Source organism: Triturus cristatus, chromosome 4_1, assembly GCF_964204655.1.
Source record: "Triturus cristatus chromosome 4_1, aTriCri1.1, whole genome shotgun sequence".
NCBI lineage: Eukaryota > Metazoa > Chordata > Amphibia > Caudata > Salamandridae > Triturus > Triturus cristatus.
In genome coordinates, this window is record NC_140585.1 from 895,175,103 (window position 1) to 895,198,945 (window position 23,843).

The window sequence follows — 23,843 nt, forward strand, 5'->3', positions numbered from 1 at the left end:
AACTCCTGGTACCAATATGCTCACATGTTAGTGGAATTAACTAAAGTCAGTAACTGGCAACTTGAAAAAGGAGACAGGGTTCCCTTAGAAAAAGGAAGTAGACTACATTTTCTATAGGGGCGGTCATTGTTCATGACGATGCTCCATAGTCAGCGCATGATTCATTTAAACGTTTGAATACAGCGGGGTCTTGTGTCAGGCAAGAAGCTCTTACTAAAAAAATGGAAATCAAATGTTTGCTCTGTTGATCATAGAAATGCTAAATCTATGTATGACTGAGAATTTGAATTTCAAATTGAATGACAAAGCGGACTCTTCTGGTCTGATGTGGGGCCATTATTTAAAATTATGTGCATGAACTAAAATATGATTACTACTGTCTTGTTATGATAATTTGCTTTGCTGGTTTGTAATTGCTTCATATTATTTTATTGTGTATATCAATTCTTTGTTAAATGATTAGATGCCCCCGCCCCCGCCCCCACCCTGGAGTGTATACCAAGGTCCCTGAGAGAGGAGGTGAGTGAGCCCAGCTAGATGCTCATATGTTTCAGATTAGACATTAGCTCATCTCTTTGCCGTGTTCTATATAATTACTTTAGTAATAAACCTCTGCATTGTATGAATGAGAAATCTTCTTGTTACTTTGGTCTCTTAGTGACTACAACATTCGGGTACTCATGCAATACAGGGGGCCTCCACTAATTGTTCTCAGCAGCAGATACTAGAAACCCTTCCAATGTAATAATGTTAGAAACATTAAACAAGTAATGAACACTTTTTAAGATTAATTATTGAGAATTTCGGAAATGTGAATACATTGTTTTTAAATTGTGAAAACGTTTCAGTATAGCCCTAAACAACAGAGCTTATTTCATCTTCCATCAATTCAGTACCGCAGTTCATCCAATTTGTCAAGTGTCTACAATAGGAAAAGGTGTAATTACATTTATTGGTGAATACCTAATTGTAGGCAACAGCCTTTGTAGGCCAGAGCGTGTTTCACAGTGTAGTACTCCTGTTTCTCAAGGCTGCAAATTTAAGCAAGGAAAATGAAAAGGGAATATGACCGCCATTGAATAGACCCCCAACTTATAAAATAAGTTCTATTCTTAATAGAGAACATATAACATTCATCTTGAGTATTTAATTGATCAAAAAATCACCCTATCACAGACAATACATGATTAGATAAACCAAAGTGCATACATATAAGCAGTCATAGTAATATACTGACCTAGACTCTTTAACAAGACAAATAACTCTTAATTCGCCATTGTATTCACAAGCATGTTTCTTTGGAACAGCTATTTTATAATCAATCACTTATAAAGCATTTTTCAATATATTGATATGTTTCTAACCTTTTGAGGGGGCCTTTCTGGCAGATATTTTTTATTGTCATTATGAGAGGAATTCTCAGCATGTCCTTGTGTACCTGCAACTTTCTGCGGGCACACCTTCTCCCCATTGTTTCTCCTCTGTTCTGAAGAAATAAGTTATACATGTCTTGAGTCTGCACCTGTATGTCATAAATATAAATGAAAAATTACATTACAATGTGCAACTCTTAGAGGGGTGATGTTGTTTCAGCAACAAGCACATGATTCTCTCTATTAAGGGCGTTGTGAAGTTTTGCCCAGGAATAATACTAGACACAATACAACAAGGAAAGGCAGACACCCAGATTGCAGCCACAGGACCTTTCCTACCTAATTAGTTTCACGTTGCTATAAAGTCAACACCAAAGGTCGGATTAAGTGTATTTTCAGTTTTGTATCTATTTCAGATCTGCCATCCCTCGAGGACTCCAATTGGGCATGTTTGGAAAACAGGTTTTGTTTAACTTCACTATTAGTGATAACATCTGTTCTGGCATCCATTCACAGTCCAGATATGGAGTCAATACGCTCACTGAAAGGAGCCTGTTTCAACTCACTTAGGAGTTTTTTTTAAAGCCAGAAATGTATTTTAAATATCAAAAAGATCTGTAAAGGAAGAAGCCATGTGCAGATTGTACCTCCATTTCTGGTTTGCAGCCCTTTGGGCGCTTTCAGTTGTGATAGCTCCTTGCTTCTCTTGAGCCATCCATCACTGCCATCGCAGGCAGGCACCGGAGAATGCCAGCACCACTACTGGACACAGCTGAGGGGTTGGTTAGATGTTTCAACAGGCATGATGTCAGAAGCTTGGTGTCACAAAGCCTTGCACTATAATTTAGGCCATGAGCCTCCCACTGTAACTGAGCTGTGCTCCTCACATGGAATTTTTCATCCCCTGAGGTCGGATGGGCCTCACGGTCATCTTGGTGCTCTCCAGGTGGTTTTATGCGGAGACGGTCATCGTGTGGTTTATCAGGCTGAACTTTGCCTGAACCTGGAGGAACAATTTCTCCCAATGCTAAGCTAAAAGACCTCACTCTGCCTGCTGGGACATGTGCTCCAACAAAGAATCGTGCCTGGACACAGAATGCCACCCATCGGCTGCGGTAAAACCAACAGGAGTGTCCATGAAAGTTGGCTTAATCAACCGGTTGGGAAATTATCTGACGGTGGAATCGTATCAAAACTGTATCAACACCCTGGGAACTGAACTTGGAAGAAAGCAAGTAAGTTTCATAGCATAGATACTCTTCATTGGGATAAAGGTGGTGTCCCTCCGTGATGGAGGTGGTAGTATTCAGTGCTTTTATGAGTAGAAGTAGAGGTGCAATATCCTGCTAGGAAACCAGGAGATTATATCCACTGGAACCAGTTTTGAAAGGTCACTCGGGGTTGGGCAAAATTATTTTCAGTTTTCTCAGTTAACCAGTCAACTTCTTGAACCAGGTTGGCAGCAGCATACGCTCAAGGATGGTCTTAATGGTTAACGCATTGTTTAATGTTGACTTTGAAGTACAGGCACCCTCTCCCAAAATATCACGTTTAATCTTACTGAGATAAAACAGATTCCTACCGGTTGTAGCCTTGATAATCCCCAAGTAAGTAAAACACAGCAAACCCTTTTCATTCTCGTGATTGAGAAAATTATTTGAATCTTCCTAGGAGCCCAAACTTCTGTGCGAAGCATTTTACAAACTGGAGGAGTGAACTTAGTAAAAGTGCTTTCTTTCTTTGGGTGAAGGTAAATGGGAAGTTTACTAAAACAGCAAAGGAAAAAGACTCAGACTACTATTACATTTGCTGAAATCCGATAATAAATCATTTGTTTGTTGTTAATGAGGTACAGCTGCTTAAAAATGTAATGTTGTGTATGACATGAATTGAGTCTTTATTGCAGCAGTTAGACAAAAGTGGTAAACAGTAAGGTTTTATAAATGTTTAGGGTATATTTTGATTTTCATGTGTCTTTGCTCTAAAATCATGTGTTACTTAAATAGTGGGTGTGTTTTTTGGCTGCCTTTTATCACCCCAATTATTTATATTTTAAAGCACTTGCCTACTAGTACTTGATTTTTAAGTGACTGTTGGAAATGAGTGCACGCCTGCAGACAAATATCCCCTCATTTTAATGTATGTATTTTTATCAAACTAGACTGATCCATCACGTCTTTCACGAGATTAACATGTGCACTCCCTAACCATCATCAGATCCTTTCTCTCACCCAGACTATACTCAACCAATAGTCCGTTTCAGCCTTCCAGAACCTACTAAACCCCTCACACTGAAGTCCCTATCACAGCCAGCTCATGCTCTGTCATACCCTACACAGCCCAACCATTCAATACACTGCTGACTGCTCTCTACTCAACCTGCAGGCATGTCCTATGTGCATTGATTCACTTGACCTCTGATTGCCTCCACACCAGGACAACAAGCCTTTCCCAGGCACTATCCTGTTGGAACTTTCCCTGATTTCTCGAGATGCCACTTCGCCCAGAGTTCCTCCTATAAGTTGAAACAACGCAGAGCATTCTGGATCTCCATCACTTCCCAAGCTGCTTCATATGGCCTTTCTTCCACAGTAGCGAAAGATGGCTAGATGCTCATTTTGTACGGTGCTAGCACTTTAACCTTATTCAGGCTTGCTGCTTGAAATTCCATTTCGGTTTGGTGTGCCCACAAGCCTGCATCCTTTCAGACCTCGGATCACACAGCCAAACGAGCTGGCAAAAGTGAATTTCTTTCCACGTCATGATAATCTCAGAACGTGATGCTTAAAAGTCATGAGAGAGAATATCCTTTCCCTGTGGGTCCCTGGCGTGTGAACTAAGAAGAGAGACACTTAGTTGATCATGGAAAGATTTTATGAGTCCACTTTGTGATGTCGACGTAGAGGTATTATGATGTCACATGCCATAGAATGCACGGCCAGTGCCACAACATGGAGTTAGTGGTCGTGTGGTACGCATATAAGACCTTTATATTGAGTTTTTTTTAAATGTACACAGATAGGTTTAAGACCTTCTGGGGGTTGGGAAAAGGGCAGGCATAGTTTGTTGACAGTACACCCCTTTTGTACCTCTGTATGTTCAATGCCTGTTTGAATTGAGTGCTTTCTATTGCTTAAGATAGAGCTTATAATGAGTTGCGGATCCTGGGCTTCGATTAAGCTAATCTAGCAAGGGGCGCTTTTCATCCCTGATTATCTGTTAATGTGTTTGCTCCATTTCAGTTGTGCTTGGTGGATTTCTGAGGCTGCCCAAGTGAAAGCTTTTTGACGAGTGTAATGAATGATGCACATTCTAGAGGCCATTAGCCATTGGTGAAGAAGTGTTTACACTTGAGTGCCTATACCACGGGACGCATGTGTACGACCTTATGTGTGAGCTTGATGTGTTTCTATCTATTTATTCTGAATCTCATAGACCTGCTTTTGTGCTCTTTCGGGATATTGTAATGGTTAAGACTATCCTGTATCTGTTTCTGAAGAGCAGAATTATTTTCAGAAATATTGTGACTTGGAAGTACTCGCCCCCAGGCTACTGAATGACATGAAAGAGATTTGAACATAACAATAGTGCACCTCTGTTCTCTTTCTTACAGATGCTAGGCAGCACCTGGTGGCTGTGACTAGTTGAAAAGAAATAGATTATATTGTGTTAGGTTGTGGCAAAGAGATGAGGGTCTTAAAACCTAGCATCCTAAAAGTCACCTCAACAGCACTTCACACTGGTGGGTGTATTGAGAATGGTGCAAACTTCAATTTTATGAGGCACTGTGTCCCAAAACATCTCAAAAATACAATCAATTAAGAGGGGGCAGGCTCAATAAGTGAGTCCTGGGTGGAATTTAGAAAGAAAGATAACTAGAAAGATTTATTACAAAAATTCAAAAGGTACAATACAGAGATTGCAAAGTGCAGATGCATAAAGTCTTTGCCATAAAGGCTCTTAGTAATACGGCAATACAAAATCATAGGCAAAATCAAGAAATATTGTAAGTCCCAGAAAAATCAATAAGAAATTGGACAGCATCCCCAGTAGCATCAGAGTGTCTCTCAAGAGTTCTGGCTCACCCCCAAATTTGAAGGCTTAGACAGGAAATCATAGAATAGAATGAAAACTACAGATAGTGTGAGCAAACATACAACTCTGGCAAATCGGAGCACAGAAGTAATAAACGTCATATTGCCTTTACACCCAAGCACTATCCCTCTACATGAATATTGATTCAGCCAGAGGAGGCTGAAATTATCCGGAGATTGCAGAACAAACTAGTTACAAATTAACAGTGAACTACTGTCAATGAATACAATACAAACAGCAGGGGGAAGAAACCTTGAACAGTTTAAGCATTACTGAGCCCATGTTAGAGAGTCTTTTCTGAGAACAGCGGGAATGACATTCAGCAATAAACGAACATCACTTCCATGAATACATGCGGCAACACTGAATGTGCAGGGTGGCACATCCATTTTTAACAATATGACGATGAGGCATAGCTGAGGTCTAGTACTTTAAAATATCATAACAAAGCTGTTTCAAATGCATTAGCTTCATATAGGTGTACAATGTAAATTAAATCGTGTATCTTTAGTCTGCACGTTGTTAAAAATACATAAACAATATTAATAGACAAAAACTCCTACACAGTACTCCCCAGTAGGAAACCTTTGGCCCATTTAGACCGTGGAAACCCTCTTCACTCAGTCTTCTTGAGGCCAAGATGTTCTCAGAGGCTTGCCTGAGAAGGGCTGAGATCTGGGTGGTATGTATGTACAGCTGGAATTATTTTCTGTTTTGTTTCTCACTGTCTTTAACAGATGTCATAAAGCCAAATTAAAAACTGATAGCAAAACCCACATTGCTTAAAAATATCAATTACAATAGCTTAATGTCAAATAAAAAGGAAATAAATAGAACCTTTCATGAAACACCTTCAAGAACTTACAAACAAATGATTCTCTCTTTAAGGACCTCAAGAAGGCTTGCATTAGGTGCATGCTGCCAAAAACCTTGCTGTTCGCTCAAATAATGCAACCAATGTATTTGAAACTTCTCACATTGAATATGCCACAGCTCCCTTAGCATCCATTGTACATAAGCATTTCGAGGTTTTGGTGCTCAATAACTTATGCCATGGTGCACACGTGCAAGTTGAATAACACTGGTAAACAGTATGTACCGGGTGGTGCTGCACAGAAGGTGCGCAACATTACATCTCATTCTTTTACCACGCATGCCTTTACCACACATTTTTTACACTACACATATGTCTTTGCCACACATGCCTTTGCCATGCAGGTAAGTATAAATAGGGTAAGTGAAATATATATATACATGGGTATGTCCAGACATGGGACCCATGCTCACTGTGTCAAATGAATCGGCTGTACCCTGCTGATGAGCCCATAACTAGGGCTAAACTGGTCCTGGATGACTTGCATATAGCTGGTTCCAAACTAAGGTGGCATGGTGAGCAAAAGAACAATGGGTTGGGATGCTACCCCGAGCGATTGCCAGTGATTAGACAAATTGCAAGCATTCCTCCCATCACCATTTGTGTTTCATCACCTTTTGCGTGAGATATATATATATATATATATATATATATATATATATATATAGAGAGAGAGAGAGAGAGAGAGAGAGAGAGAGAGTCATTGGGTTTTTTGGGGGCCCCAACACTCCCACTTTTGTTTATGAATACATGAGTTATGTTTATCTATTTAATTGGGGATTCCCCCTTGCCACTACCCCTACCCACCTCTAAACCCTAAAAATACCCTTACCAACCTATGCCCCTATTCACCTCTAACCCCTAAAATACACTTACCACCCTGTACCCCTACCCACCCCTAAGCCCTATAATAACCTTGGAACCCTATACACTCACCCACTATTAAACCTCAAAAATACCTTACACACTCCTGAACCCTAAACATACCTTTACAGCCCAATACCCTTACCCACCCTAAACCCTAAAAATAAAATACTCTTACCTATACCCCTACCCACCACTAAACAATAACTTATTACTACCCTATGCTCTTACCTACCCCTTAACCCTAAATCAACCCATATCACCCTATACCCATACCCACCCCTAAACTCACATAAAAAGCAAAAGTTAAAGTAACATTATAGTTAGGTGAATTTGTCAATGACAACATTAACGTTTTGAACAACAACAAAAACAAGCATTGGCATAGCCAATAGGTCTCGCCTTTGGGACCTTATAAGTGTTTAGTTATCCAGCACAATATCCTTGGTGCAACAACATTAACTGTTGCATGGCTAAACACTTCTAAGGTCCCAAAGGCAAGACCTATTGGCTATGCCAATGCTTGTTTTACTAGTTTAAAACCCAGGGAGGAAAACCTGAGCTTTGTCTGCAACTTTTACCTAGATGTGTGTTTGTGTACAATTGAAACAAATCATTAATCATGCTGTCAGTTTGGCAACGTAATTATTTTGATCGTTTACTCATTCTCATGATAACCATATGAGAACATGGCAAACTGAAACACAAACCGATCATAATCTTTACTAATTATTTACGCTTTGTTTTTATACAAACACATACCAAAGTACACAAATCACGCACATAGAATTAACTAACATATTTATACACACGCCCAAACCTCTTATAAATGGGAACACGTATATAAATAATTTGGCATGTGTAATATGTTATATGCGTATATCTTTTACACATGTATCTATAAAATGTGTATCTGCCGTATATGTACTGATATGCGTATACATTATAGAAAAATAAACATTTTTACGTTTATAGTTAGAGCTATAGTTATGTTTAGGCACACCCAAATAACTACATTCTCACACACATATATCTAATTGTTTGATTGTGTCTAGTGATATAGTAAAATGTTGCACACCTACTGATAAGAAATCCAGTTGGCCGCACACTGCTCGTCACACCAGCATGTTGCCCCAAGGAACTCTGGTAGATGTAGTGGCGACGGCGAGTACGCCTATGCCACAGTGTTGAAAAAAAGTATGTGTCGCATTAGCCATCCCTGGACACGTGTTTCGAGGTAGTTGCCTCCTGATAAGGTACGTATTCGTTACTGTAACTATTTCAATTGATTTGGTGAAACGAATGAGCTGAGGCGGTGGGGGGAGGCGGACCCCACGCCTCGGCCTTTCCATGGGGCTCCAGGCTCTCCGAAGTCAGCATGAACCTCTGCCACAAACCTCTGTGTCTCTCTGCCCCACCTGGAGCCATTTGGCGGGCAGCTCAGTCTGTTCCCAGGAGCAAAACCGACGTAGAGATGTTGAAAACGCAGAAAGCAACCAGTGTTTTTTTCTGGGTTTCTTATGGCAGTTTTATATAGCATGAACTCGCCGTGAAAATATTGGAAGTCTTTGGACGAGCACTGGTAAAATTACACAAGGACACATTCAGTTTGCTGTTTGTTTTTGGGCACGGGGAGATAAAGTGATTTGCCCAGAATCACAGGGTGGTGAGCCGACGCCGAGCGTACAACCCGGCTCCTCAGTTCCAAAGCCCTCCTTGCATGTTTACAATGGTCACGGGCTTGCCAATGTGTAAGGATACGGTAAAAATGTTCCATTACTGTTTAAAACCAATACAACACATTTACTGAGATGTGCAGTACCTTAAATTCACATGCACATTCCACACATGGCAAAACCGAAAACGGCCGCATGTGGTAAGCTTCAAAGTTATAAAATCAGTTCAAACACAGGTCAGATGTTGATACTTAATGGAAATACTGCATACACATTCACCTTCAGTGAATGGATCATGCTAATGTCATGCAGGGTTGCTTTGGTAAAGAGCTGAATGCTCCTGGCAGGGGTCACAGTTATTATTATTATTATTAAGGATTTGTAGAGCGCCTGGTGACCCGAAGGCATCCCCGCGCTGTGAACTGTAGGATGGCTCAGAAGGGGGAGGGTGGAGTTGGACTCACTAATTGGGGAATAGCAGCGTTTTAAGTTGTTTGTGGAAGGCCAAATAGGAGGATTCCATTCGCAATCTGCGGGGGAGCTGGTTCCACCGAGTGGCAGCTTTAACAGAGAAGCGACGGCCTCCGGTACGTGATCTCCTAAACTTAGGGACGTTCGCCAGATGTTCGTTGTCCGACCTTAGGGATCTCAAAGCTTTATACGGGGTGACCATTTCTTTAAGAATGGCTGGGCCTTGTCCGTTCATGAGCTTATGGGCGATACACATAGCCTTGAACTCTATTCTCTCCCGCACTGGTAGCCAGTGGAGTGTTTTAAGGGCAGGTTTTGCAGAAGACCTAGAGGGGAGACCAAGCAGCAGTCGAGCGGCCGCGTTTTGAGTTCGTTGCAACTTTCCCAGGGTGGATTCCGGGGCTCCCAGGTAGAGAGCGTTACTATAATCCAGGCGGGCCAACACCAGTCCTTGGATCAGTAGCTTCCTGGAAAGGGGGGGAAGGAGGGGGAGAATCTTGCGGACCGACCGCATAAGTCCAAAACAGGTGCCGGCGGTTTTAGTGGCCTGTGTTTTCAAGGTGAGGTCTGGTTCAAGCCAGACCCCTAGGCTCTTGAGTTCCTTCTTTGGGGTGGGAACCTCGCCCAGGGAGTCGGGCCAGACAGATGGTGGAATGGATGTCCATTTTTTTCCCATCAGCATGACCTCTGTCTTGGACCCATTTAGCTTGAGCGAGGATTCGCACATCCAGTGATGGATCTTCTGGAGGCAGTGCAGAAGGCTGTCTGGATGTTGGTCTAGGTGAGATAAAGAGACGACCAGTTGCGTGTCGTCTGCGTAGCTAACGATCTTAAAATCAAAAGGGGCAACTACCTCTTCCAATGGAGCCATATAGGCATTAAAAAGGGTAGGGCTCAAGGAGGAGCCCTGAGGAACCCCGTTTACCAGAGGAAGAGGGTCAGATCGTGAACAGCCATCCCAGACCTGAAAGGAGCGGCCCGAAAGGAAAGACTCTAGCCAGGCCAGCGCTGTGCCCCCGAGTCCCGCCTCAGCCAGCCGATGGAGCAAGACACGGTGATCCACCGTGTCAAAGGCAGCACTGAGGTCCAGGAGGATCACTGCCACTGATCCTCCCGAATCCAAAATGCACCTTGCTTCCTCTATGACAGCGAGGAGGGCGGTGTCCGTGCCCTGGCCTGGGCGGAACCCCGTTTGGGACTGGCGGAGCAGATGGTTAGATTCTAGGAACTGGGATAGCTGCGCATTGACCAGTTTCTCTGCAATTTTGCTAATGCCGGGAAGCAGCGAGATTGGTCTATAATTCGCTAGGTTTGATGGATCTAGTTGGGGTTTCTTTAACAGGGCTTTAACTACCGCTCCCTTCCAGCTAGGGGGAACTGTACCTTGGGCCAGTGAGGTATTGATCAGATCTGTGATAAGAGGAGCAATTACCGGGGCAACTTGTTTGAGGAATCTTATAGGAGCGGGATCGAGGGGAGAGCCACTTTTCATTTTGGCCAGAGTCGTTTCGACGTCATCCAGCGTGACTACTCTAAAAGCCTTCAGAGACGGGCCAGGGGTATTTTCGGGGCCGATAGTAGACGGGACAGGTTCCCGACATGTTGGCTGACTCGACTGCGGAAGTGAGTCGAGGATAGTGGTAATTTTAGAGTCGAAGAATGTGGCGAGTTTTTTGCTCCTGTCCGGGGAGGTGTTGGACGTTGAGGGGGGCTGAGGGATCTTAAGGAGTTCTTTGACTATGAGGTGGGATTCTCTGGCGGAATTGGAGGCATTCTTTATTCTTTCGTCAAAGTGTAAGGCTTTAGCAGTTTTGCTGTGTAGGAGCCAGTGAGTGATCCACTAACGGAACGCCAACAAACCACAGAAGACTAGGAAAGAATACGAACTGTGTAGTGAGAAGTGTACCTTGCAGTCTGATCCACAGGTGTTTATTAATGGTGCACTGTGTATTAATTGTGATACTAGTTACTGTCACTGTGAATACAAGGTGCCTTGCATTAGCGAGAAGCAATGCTGAAGCAGGAGTATAACAAGCATTGGCCGCGCGGCCGTGAAATTAACGCCGTGCGGCCATGAAAGAGAAAGTGAGCCACACTGGTAACATGAAGGGGGGAGGGGTGGGGGGGGGGGGTGAGTGCTAAAGCAACACAGGGAAGGCTGGCATATGGTGAGCACTTTCGCGGCCGCTTTGATGTTCTCAGTGGCCGCGCGTCTCACTGAGAACATCAAAGCGGCCGCAAAAGTGATCAGCAGGCTGACAAATGGTGCGTGCGCCCGGCGCACATGCACTGTAGTTGGTGGCCTGAAAAGCACTGGTTTGCACTTTCAAATCCCGCTTTCTATAGCTCTCGCCAGAGCAGTGCTAAAGCGCTGGCTCAGGCGAGACCTAAAGACACAAGGGGGCGTGGCTTGCAGCCGAGGAAGAGGGCTGCCTCTTAAGACAGCTCTGTGCCGCCCGGGGCAAATCTCCCGTCATAAATCATCATATCCTGTGCATGCGGACCTGGCTCAACGGGTACAGTGTGGTGCTAACCCTCTGGTGATACAGGTGTGGTTTGCTAGGACGAAAGGCAGTCCCACAACCGGATTAGAGAAGAGTAAGCAGGCCCATGCAAACCTAAGATGGCGTCTGAGTCCCAGCTGCACGAGGGAATCAGAGTAAAGTGATTCCCCTCTGCCCTCAACTACTTTCTCATACCCAGGTATCATAGGGTTAATTGGGTATACCCCTGTTGTTTATGCTGGCTCAACAACAAACCCTGGAACGTGTGTGGGCGCTAACCTCGACCTGCGCAGAAGATCCAGTTTGGACTGCGACGCAGGAGCAGGAGTCCTTGCAGCAGCGGAGGCGTTGATCCTGGTGATCGTTGCGGATCAGGAGGCAGAAGAGAGCAGCTGCCGGAGACTCTGTCACGGAGGAGATGGTGCAGACCTACCTCCTTTTCTGCGCCTGATCCTGGTCGGCACGCTGGCCCCTGATGCGAGAAATGCGGCAGGATTTAGCGGAAGCCGGAGAGCGAGTGCCGTCATGGTTGTGAGCCAGCAATTAAACAGCGCTGAGTGCAGAGGCCCCTGGAGGGAGATGAATAGAAGTCATGAGGCCCTGGAAAGGCCTACACGGAGGGAAGCAGTTCCAGCGGGCCGGGCTGCTGGATAGCTGAGGCTGGCCTTGCCCCCCCTCTCCTTGTCTGTGATTGTGGTGGGGCTACGGGTCCTTAGAGAATTTTTGGAGCGAGCTGGGGGCTTCCAGTGACCACTACACCTGCTCTTGGCGGGGACCTGGCTAAAACTGTGGGTCCCCGGGAAGACCTATATAACAAGGGGCAGCTGTAGCAGGCCCAATAGTGAGACAATCAATGTGGGCCCTTCCCCTCTCCTCCCCTCCCCCCACCGTCTTGCCGCCGGCTGTGGGGGGAGCACAAGTCTGAAGATGAACTTTTGTAAGGCTCTGGGACCTGCCCCATGATTAATTGGGATGGGAACGGTGGCTTCGTATGACGACTCACACGTTCATGCAATAAAAAACAAGGAGCCCGAGACGACCAAAGTGAGATGGGCTAACAGCTAACCTTAGGGGGAGTGGTGGATTGGGAGGGTCCAATCCTGAAATGATCACCAGGGGATCCACATGGGCCCTGGTGGAATGGCCTGCTGGACCGTACCGGAATGCTCCTGCTCAGGAGAAGCTGATCATAGGGGAGAGATCGCAGGGGCCCCCTAATTGAGGGGACTCTAGTAGATCTCGGAGAGTTGCCAGATGGAACCATCCTGAGCGGGCAGAGGGCTGGTCCCTGAATTGGTGGCCCCAGTGGACGAGGCGTAGTCTGGAAGATACTGGCTTATCTGGCCCAGTGAATAGTGGGAGAAAGATAAGCAACCAGGGAAGCGGAGGTCCCTGCAATGACGAAGGGCCATCCCCAGAGGCCCTCTCAACAAAATAGCCTGGACAAATAAACCGTGAAGATGTCAGCGACCGGGTCACTGGCCAACCGGGCAGAGGCCGCCACTTCGAGGGTGGATCAACAACTAGAGGGAGAGCCTTTCTTGTGAACAATAATGGCTGCCATACTGGAACTAAGAGGCTCCATAGCCCTGATTGAACCCAACCTGGATGCAGTAATGGTGGTTGTCAACTTACTCCGGGCCGACTTCCATAACATTTCCGAAAAGGTGGCAGTGGCGGAAACACGAATAAACGGATTACTCTCCACAACTAAACGCCTGGAGGAGCAGGTAAAGAACCTGACAAAACAGAGTAAGATCATGTCTGCTAGACTGGAAGATTAGGAAGGGAGGGCACGACGAAACATCATTAGGGTGGTCGGAAACTAAAACTGAAACGTCTGTTGACCTTTTTCTCGATAGAGAGAGCTCATAGGGCACTAGGCCCGCCGCCGAGACTGGGGGCTCCTCTACACACCATAATTGCCTGTATATTGAGCTTCAGAGATCAGGACGCAATAATACAGGCTGCACATGCTCTTGGGGTCTTACATTTGGACAACACATTGATCCGCTTTTTCCCAGATTTATCCTTGCAAGAGGAGCGTCAACAAGGAAGCTTTGATGAAGTAAAAAAGGTCCTGCTTGTCAAGAAAGTAAAGTATATGATGCTCTACCCCTCCAAGCTGAAAGGCATCACAGACAGAAATACCATACCCTTGGGACTCCAGAGGAAGCATGGGACTGGCTGGAGGACGGGAGAGTAGTCAGCAGAGGGGCTGCTGGTGCAAGAAGGAAAGACAAGGTCAAGGGCCTCTGCGAGAGGATGACCAACCCCCACGGACAGCCAATGATTTCTGCATCCCCCCATGAGGGGCACATGAGCACCTGAAATGTGAGAACTTTTGGGTGATGAATGGCTGTGAGGTAATGCTGACAGTATTTGGTGGTTTGAGGGAGGGGGCGGATTGCAGTCAGGGTAGATTGCAGACATAGAAGTGAAGGAGGGGCTAGGTTGAACTTGAGCGGGGATATGCCGATTCCATGTTATGGTTATAAGGGATGTATCTATCGTAATAATAGTATCTATCCGACAGGCAATTGACCGGGCGGCTGCACTACACCCCTGTCACTAGATGCTATGTGGGGTGACAGGCAGTCTGCGAGTTGGGGAAGTGGGTATTTTAAAGTCTACAAAGCAGGGTAGCGGGATGTTGAGGAGTTACGGGTTTTATGGTTTCGGCTAAGGTTTACCAATGTTTCACAGAACTACGCCTTTTGTGGGTATGCAGATGCGAGAAAGATGGCTTTTAACACACGGGTTCTTCCCTGGGTGGTGAGCGGGGGCTCTGATACCCAGCAGCTATCCAGGGTTCGCATTCTAGACGGCAAAGATGATAGGCGCGTGTGATGCCTTACAAGGGTTAAAAGTATGGTCCTGGGAAGTGACATTAATCATACATTACTTTTGCAGCATTTGAGACTCCACGCTCCTGATATAGTGCTTCTGCAAGAGAAACACCTGCGGGATCATCATTATGAAATACTAGTATTTGTAAAGCGCACAGCTACCTTCGAAGTGGTGTCCCGGCGCTGGGGGCCATCGGAAAGATTAAGCAAGCTATTGTCCAGAGTTACATGGTGCTGGGCTAAGCTGGCGCCGGGGATCGAACCGTGAACCCCGTAGTCTGGAGTCAGGCACCCTGGCCACTGCGCCACACCTCTACCACAATTATAAAGCCTTGAATAGAATGGGATATGTCCTTAAGGCCTAAGCAGGCTACACATTCGACTCGCGGGGAGTGGGAATCCTGATCAAGAAAAACACTACCGCTCGTCCCTCGAAGAGTGTGAAGAGATGATCACGGACAATATGTAGCATATGTAGCCCTTAATGGGATGTAGAACGGGAGTGAGCGAAATATTTGCTCTGTCTATGCCCGCCTCGACTCTGGGCAACAACTTTTCCCAATCTGGGGAACCTACTGTTGGACCTTCCCGTGGGAATTCTGCTGATGGGTGGAGACTTTAACGTGGTCTTCAACATGAATATGGATAGAACCGATGGCGCAGCTGGGTGGAGGGTGAGGCCGGGCCCCTTGCCTCAGTTTGCCCCAGCGATGGTACTGGTATATCCCTGGAGGGAGCTTAACCCAAACAGTTGACAATACATGTACGTCTCGGCACCGCATGGTAGTTTTTCCAGAATAGATTACTTACTGACCCTCCGATCTCAGCTGCCACGATTTGCAATCACAACTGGCAAGAGGTGTATCAGACCACTTCCCAGTGGCGGTCCAGCTATCAGGCCGACGGTGGGTTACCAAAGGCTGTCTAGGTTTGAGGCCTGGTATCTGAAAGATAAGGAAACCAGAGACAAGATATACAGATGTGCTGACCTATACCTCAATACCTCAATGAAAATCAAGGGGACGTTGATTCGGCACTGACCCTGTGGGAGGCATTTAAGACTGTGATAACGAGAGGCGCCCAGGCAATAATAGGGGGTAGGAAAAAAGAATTCAGGCGGAAATGCGCAGACCTTGAGAGGAAAATATTGGAGATTGAAAGGGTGGCGCAGGACGCAGGGTGAGAAATAGACTGACACCAATTGTTGCTCTGTCAACAAGATCTGAGAGCTGTGACAGAGGATCTAGCCCGTAAACATGCCTTGGCAACGCAGCAACGTCTCTATGATGTTGAAGATAAGGCAGCCAAACTGCTTGCATGGCTAGAAACCTGTGACAGAGAGAGGTCATGGGTACTTGAGGTGAGAGATTAAAAAGGGATACTCATACAACTAGCGCGGCAATAGTAGAAGCTTTCACTTCTTATTACGAGGCTTTGTATGCCTCCAGAACTTCCATGACTTACGCTGACTGTATGGACTTTCTTCAAAATGTGACCCTCCGGACTCCAATGAGTAATGAACGGGAAGCCTTGGAGGCTGATCTGACCGAGGAAGAACTGCAGCGGGAATTGCGGGAGCTACAGTCAGGCAAAGCGCAAGTTCCCAATGGTCTACCAGTTGAATTGTAGAAGGGGTTTGCAGGGCTGGTAGTCAAACCAATGCTGGCATTGTATCGAGAGGCACTTTCCGCGGGCTGCCTCCCCGCTGATCAGAGGATGGCAACGATAGTGGTCCTACCTAAGGAAGGGAAGCCCCCAGCTGAGTGCAGCTCATACAGACCAATTGCCTTACTTAATGTGAAGCAAAAGTATTGGCCAAGTCTTTATCAACTAGATTACGGGAGGTCCTGCCCGCAATAGTACACCCTGGCTAGTCGGTATGTGTACCCAGCAGGAGCACAAGGCTCAATTTGAGGCCTCCATTTTGGGTATTCCATTTGACTGAGTCGTGCCGGGAGACACCGACCTTGGCGATGACTATAGACGCGAGGATGGCATTCGACTCTGTGGAGTGGGACTACATGTTTGCAGTGCTAGAGAGGCTCGGCTTTGGTTCTAAATTCAGGGCGTGGGTCAAATTACTCTACCAGCCTATCATGGCCAGAGTCCGTGTGAACGGGACAACCTTGCGTAGCTTTGAGCTCTGAAGAGGCACCAGACAGGGATGCCCATTATCCCCTATGGTGTTCTCCCTGGCTCTTAAACCACTGGTGGCGTGGGTCTGCCGAGACCTCCCAATTTGGGGCGCTGGGAGGTAGGGAGGAAAAAAAACCTCCCTTTATGCAGATGATGTGTTATTATATATTGCTCGCCCTCAAAGCTCCATATTTAGAGCTATGCAGGTGTTCCATATTACCGGGGAGCACTCTGTATACACAATTAACTGGACTACGTCAGTAGGATACAGCTTATCTGGTGTGACCTTCATCTGCCTCGTGATTGTCTGGCCCTGATGAGCCCGGAAGGGTTCTGATATCTAGGGATCTATCACGCGAGAACCCCAGGAGTTCCTAATATGAAATATTGATCTGCAGCTGGAAAGGCTTAAAGGGGATGTGACACACTGGGGATCCCTGCCACTGACGTTGGTGGGTAGAGCTGCCCTCTACAAGATGATGACTCTCCCGAGGCTGCTTTACATAATGCAAAACACGCCCTACAACATCCCACCAGCAGTATTCAGGGGCATCGACGAAGAAGTCCGAAGACTGTTTTGGAAAGGGGGGCCCGAGAATTGCCCTTGCCAAACTACAGCGGGGAGTATATGACGGGGGACTGGCAGTCCAAGATATTCTAAAATACTACTGAGCTTCACAACTGCTTGTAGTTAATGACTGGGCATTTGTAGATGATCAAAACCCATCATACAAGGTGGACATAGGCTACAGGGAGGGTATGAAGGACTTCTATACAGAAAAACAGGGAGAAGTGGCTGGCCACAGCACACACAGGTTGTAATAGCTTTATGGCATGAGGCCACCAAGTCTCTGGGCTGGAAAGGAAACTGACTGCCCTGACTCCATTATGGTGCAGCACACACCTGCCAGAAGTAGGGGGGCTGCACGGATTTCGAAAATGGGAGCTCATTGGTATAAAACACTTGGGTGACGTCTGGAGGAACCGGACCTACATAACGTTTACTGACCTGCAGGAGAAGTTCGACTTGGTAGAATCTGAACACTTCCGGCACACAGAGTTGGGGCATGCATTACACTGTCACCTATCGGAAGGTGAAAAATTGCCTGACTCTTTGCCATTAGAAGATCGAGTGCTGACAGAGGCCTTGATTCAGAAGGGAGTGTCACTAGTATATAGGAAACTGATCAATAACTCCCCTGATTTACTGGGCCCCCTAAGGATAGCGCGGGAAGGGGACCTGGAGACATTAGAAGATGACGATTGGACGGAGGCCCTGCAGGCCCCCCAGTTTAAGGTACTCCACAGATCATACTGTGCACAAACGCTCCAGCACAAAATAGGTAGCACAGAGTCCCCACTATGCAGGAGGGGCTGTGGGAGAGAGTGGTCCTTCTTTCACACCCTCTAGGACTGCCTGTTGGTTCGAGACTATTGGGCCCGGGTGACATCAATAATGGCGAGGGTGACTGAGGTAGCGATCCCCCTTGAGGCCAAATGGTTACACCTTGGAATAAAATGGGAGCGAGACTGGCCCAGGTATAAAGAAATATGGCTAAGACTGGCAGCTGGGGTGGCGAAGCGAAACATAGCAAGAGTCTGGGGGGCCACAGCCACGCAGACGGCTACGGACTGGGAGGCGGACCTGGACTGGTTCCAGAGGGCGGAACAGGTGGTTTACACAGCGAGAGGCTGCCCCAGGAAATTGTGTGGGGTGCTTGGAGGGCCTACCGGGGGCAGGGCTGATAGAACCAGTGGGAGGGTTGCTGAGAAGCAAATGGGGATCAGGGGTAACATGAATATTGATCTGAGTGACCAAAAAGCGCAGTCTAAATGTCTGGACATTATAAAGAAACGATTTGTGAGGCACTGAGGCAAACTGTTCAAGTGCTTTAATCTCACTGTGTCATTATCGCATGATTTGTGAAGCCTATGTTATTGGTTCTTAATAAAAAAGATTTTTAAAAAACAGAAAAAAACACAGATATTCACCAGTTATAGTTAGCTGTACTAACTATAACTTGCGCCCACGCCATGCATTGCTTATGATCTCACATATTACATCCCTCATGACATGTTCTACGACATAATTTATGACATTACTGATAACATCTCAATTCAGTGAATTTTAAAGTTTTTTTTTACATACAGTAATATTTTATTACTATACGTTAAGCCAACTCCCTACTGGTGTGCGTGGTGGGAAGGGAATGACCGCCCCACTGAGACCTCTCTTTGGAATGACAGGAGTACATAGTAGGGTGTAGAGAGTTACTTACCCCTCCACTACAAATTTCTCTCGGATAATGAGTGTGCGTAGTGGTGTGTGTGGAGGAACTGGCCTCTGTTGACAGCTTTCCCCAGGGTGTCGAGTGTACATAGTAGAGTATAGAGAGGGAGTAACCAATCCACTAACACCCCTCCACAGTGTTATAAGCATATGTAGTAGTGTGTGGGGAGGGACTAGCCTCTGCTGAGACCCCTCTCTTGGACGACGTGTGTACATAGTAGGGAATGAAGAGGGACTGGCCTTTCCATTCAAACCCTTCTCTCATACGATGGGTGTGCGTAGTAGTGTGTCTAGAGGGACTGGCCTCTCTGCTGAGACCTCTCAGTTGACAGGTGTGCATAGTAGGATGTGGTGAGGTACTAGCCCCTGTGCTGAGACATCTTTCTGGAATGACGGGTGTGTGTACTAGGGTGAGCAGAGAAAGTACATTCTGCACTGAGACCCCTCTCTTGGGTGACAGATGTGCAAAGTAGAGTGTGGGGAGGTACTGGCCTCTTCTCTGAGACTGCTATTTCAGATGACAGGTGAGCATAGTAGTGTGTGTGGAGGGACTGGTCTCTGCTGAGACCTCTCTCAGATGACAGGTGTACGTAGTAGGGTGTGTGGAGAGACTGGCCTCTCCGCTGAGAACCCTCTGTTGAATGACAGCTGTGCATGGTCGGGCGTGGGGAGAGTCTAATCAGAGCTCTTCCCAAGCTGATGAGCATAAATAGTAGGCTCTGATAAACACCTTCTCCACTAACACTCCTTCCAACACTAACAAGTATGCACACCAGAGTGTATTTAGAGATCACCTAGTGCCATTTATACAACGGAAACATTTTGTGAGTTCCTAATTGCGACTTTTTGTGATTCACAATTAGGAACTCACAAAATGTGATGTACCACAATGTCTCAGACACTGTTTGCGATTCCCAATGAGGTTGCAATTGACCTACCTCATTAATATTCACGAGACAGGTAGCAATTTGCAACCCGTTGGGAATGGCCTATAATCACAGGGCTTGTGGTCTGCTGCAGTCAGCAGACCACCATGTCTGTGATTGCTTTTATAAAAAGCAATTTATTTTATTGAAATGCCACCCATTTTCCTTAAAGAAAAACAGGATGCATTTCAAAAATAAAAATAAAAACGTACCTTTGGTCCTTGGGAACACTGCCTGCTCTTAAAATATGTTGGAGCCCGCATTCATAATGGGAAAGGGGTACATAAGGGACCCATTCCCGTTTGAGAATGGGTTTCCACCTCCTTTACAGAGTCCATAAAATATGAATGTTTTGCGATCAGAATGCAGTCACAAAACATTTATACATACCCCTGCGACTCGCTGTTAGGAAGGGAGCCCTTGAAACACCCTTTCCTAATACCGACTTGCAAACCCTATTTTGCAAGTTGAAAATAGGTTACTGACTCGCAAAATAGGATTAGTACATGCCAAATGACTCTTTAGAGGTCGCAAACGGCCTGATTCTCCATTTGCGACTGCGAAAATGTGTCGTACATGTGGCAGCTACTCCTTTCTAGAGTCCTTACAAGAGTCTCACAAAATTGTCACATATATAAAAAAAATATTTTACATTCCATTCATCGCAGTACTTAAGTCTTACACATTTCCTCTCAATAATATAGAGCACAATATGCATTTCTCCTAGTAGAGTGAATTGAGAACTCACCTGCTTTTTTTGTTGCTTTTTTTTAACTGATCCTGCGAGGGTCCAGCAAGAATGTAAATTAAAAATAAATATATATACAATTACTTTCATCACAGTACTATACCTTAGAGACCTCCTCTCAAAATCTAGGGGGAGAGTAAGCCTTTCTGCTATCCCATTTTATAGCTTTTTAACTTTATTTCCACAACACCTACAATTTTTCACAGTGAACAGTAATGGCGGACATTTCATTTCTAAACCTCCAACAGCCAGCCAATCAGAATGCTCTCCCTAGTGGGACTCACTGGAGGCTTTCGCTAGCATGAGAGGATGAAGGCTCAAGGGCCTCTAGAGCCAAACACAGGGCTCCAATTTTTAATATGCGTTTTCGCGAGACTCTCACAAAACTCTTGTGGACCCAACTGCCTAAATATATCATTGTTTGTTACTCCACTTTTCTCAAAAACTACTGAATGGATTTACACCAGATCATGAAAAGAACAATCTGCTGACCATGGTCCAGCTTGCTGTCAAATTTGGTGCAATTCCGTTCAGCAGTTTTTGCTGTAGCCCGTCTTAAAGTAGTCTATGAAAAATGCATGGGGATTTTATGTTTTGTGACTCTCTCCTTTTTTTGCCCACGCTTGACGATCACCCCAAAACGTTCCAGGAAGGAGTAGAGGTGGATGAACTTTTTTTTGGAAAGGTTTTTGAATATTGGTCTAATGGGGTCAAAGGTATTACCAATCCCCCAAAAACGTTTTCTATGGAATAGCAGACCTAACTATAACTACCTAGTTGTGACCGCTACTAGGTAATATATATATATATATATATATATGTATATTCACTGATACAACCAAAGGTTACAGGGTCGTTATAGTTAGGCTGATGTTTTACCCATAGAAAACCATAGAAATTCAGCAGGTATACTTAAGTAAAGAAACTATGGCTCGTTGCCTTAGATTACTTAATGGCACGAGTCATATTTTCTTCAGATATGTCTAACTATAAGTATAAACTGGGGCTTAAATCTGCAGAGGATCCGCAGGTTTCAAGTTTTGTCGAAAAAAAGAATACACAATTTTGGGCTCATACATAAGAGGTCCCTCAGGGACCTCTCTATGTGTCCTATGGGGTCAGGATACCTGTATTGTGACCCCTTGTATGTCTTTTACAGTGTATTTTCGCTGCACCCAGCCGATAAGACAAAACAAAATGGCAGGCGCAACTTTTCATTCAGTCTATGGCCAGTCAATCTAGGCCTTCCTTTCTCCTCTGGATCCTCCCCGTGGGGTTCCCCAGAGTATCCGTGTCTCTATATATCTGTATTTTTTAACCTTTAATATCTCTAAAACTACTGAATGGATTTACACCAAATAACAGAAAGTGTGATCTGCATAGCCAAATCTAGCTTTCTGCCATATTTGGTATGATTCCGTTCAGCGATTCAGGCTGTAGTCCTGTTAAAAAAATGCAATATCCCCATAGACATATAATGGGGAAAAACATTTTTGGGGGCCCTTCCTTTTTCTCTGCCACCGCTTGATGGATCATCCTGAAACTTTTAATACAGCAACTGAACCAACTTAAGTATACATTTTGAAAATTGGCAAATATTCATCAAGCAGTGCCAAAGTTATTGGCAAAACTAAAAAATGCTCTTCCTCTGGAAACTTTAATACTAACTATAACTACCTTACTGGCTACTGGCAGTATGTAAAAAATAAAAAAACACACACACTCACACCCTCCCACAAACTGACTCCAGTAGGTTGTAAGGACTTACTCAGGGTTTTCATTTCCTCAGGGAGTGTGAAACTGAAATGTTTTACTGGGTGTTTGTGTTGGTACAAATATTACATTGGGAATGCACCTCTGCCAGGTGTTAATTGGTCCTTGTATGGAAATGGGCTTCTTAGTTTGCTTGATTCCCTTCCACGCTTTAACACTAGGTGACGTGATTTGCTGGCTACATGCAGTATGTTGTTTCTGAGGCACATTATCTGTATCTGAATAGGTCAAGGTGTCAAGTAGTTCTTGGGCCTGTCTGTGTTGTGTGAGTTGTCCATCAAGGGAGTCATTATTCAGAGAATGTTAGACAGGAGCACAGGAGGTTGGGGGCATCATTAAGGCCTTAGTATACTTCAGTGATAAATTATGAATTTCCTAAACTGGGGTTGTTTTTTAGTGGTATATTGCATTTTTATTTCCATTGCACAGCACTTTAACATTAACAGCGCTTAGGCACTGTGGAGCCACAAAGCAGTTTCAGCATCAGCATGACTATTGAAAAGATGTGGGGGTGAAGATGGCAGGGCCTTTCTTAAGGAAAGCATGTTAAAGGAATTATGAAAATAATAGGTAACTTGTTCTAGGTTTCAGGAACATTTGCTGAAAAGTTTCTGGGCATGTTTTAGAGTTTGACGGACTGGTACTCCATCACAAACATAATGGAAATCCTGTCCACCTTATTATAAGTGCATTTGGATATAATACACTATAAGTGTGGGCCTGTCAGCCTTAGGGTGGTCTTCCCTCAAAGTTTTTGCCTATTTACCTCCATTTTCTGCTGGAATTTGTTCCTTTTGGTCTTAGGACTCTGTGCACTTTGCCACTGCTAAACAGTGCTAAAGTGCTTTTGCTTACTCTCCTAACCATGGTTCACTTGGTTTACACCTAAATTGGCATATTTGGGGGGAGTGGTTTTGCAGAGCGGCAAGATGACCGCTCGATAAGAGGGCTCTGCCGGCTGAGGCATAATCCAACCAAAATCCTGATGAAATCGCTGCAAACTACATAAATAAATTGCACCACGCATCAGAGGAAGCACCAGGGAGTCTTTAGAGCCTGAAACCGGTATCCAGGACAGCCCGATCCTGCAGTGGAAGGGGTGACGGGGCCGGCCAGCATGATACTCGAGCGCAGGTCGGGGTCCCGCCCCTGAGAAGCTGATCCGATCGACATGAGGCAGGGAGAGCGAGGTCTTCTGGGCGGCTCTCCGCACTGGAAAAAACCCCAGCGGCAAAACCAAGTAGGTTGGGGACGTGGGAGGCTG

General features: G+C 45.4%; 1 protein-coding gene across 1 annotated transcript in view; it reads left to right on the forward strand.

The window, feature by feature from the left end:
- The first annotated feature begins 2,434 nt into the window (after positions 1 to 2,434).
- Positions 2,435 to 23,843, forward strand: part of FSCN3 (fascin actin-bundling protein 3) — a 124,562-nt gene continuing 103,153 nt past the window's right edge. The window contains exon 1 of the mRNA XM_085650652.1: positions 2,435 to 2,608. Within this exon, the coding sequence (XP_085506778.1) occupies positions 2,435 to 2,608 (174 nt within the window). The remainder of the gene's footprint in view (positions 2,609 to 23,843) is intronic.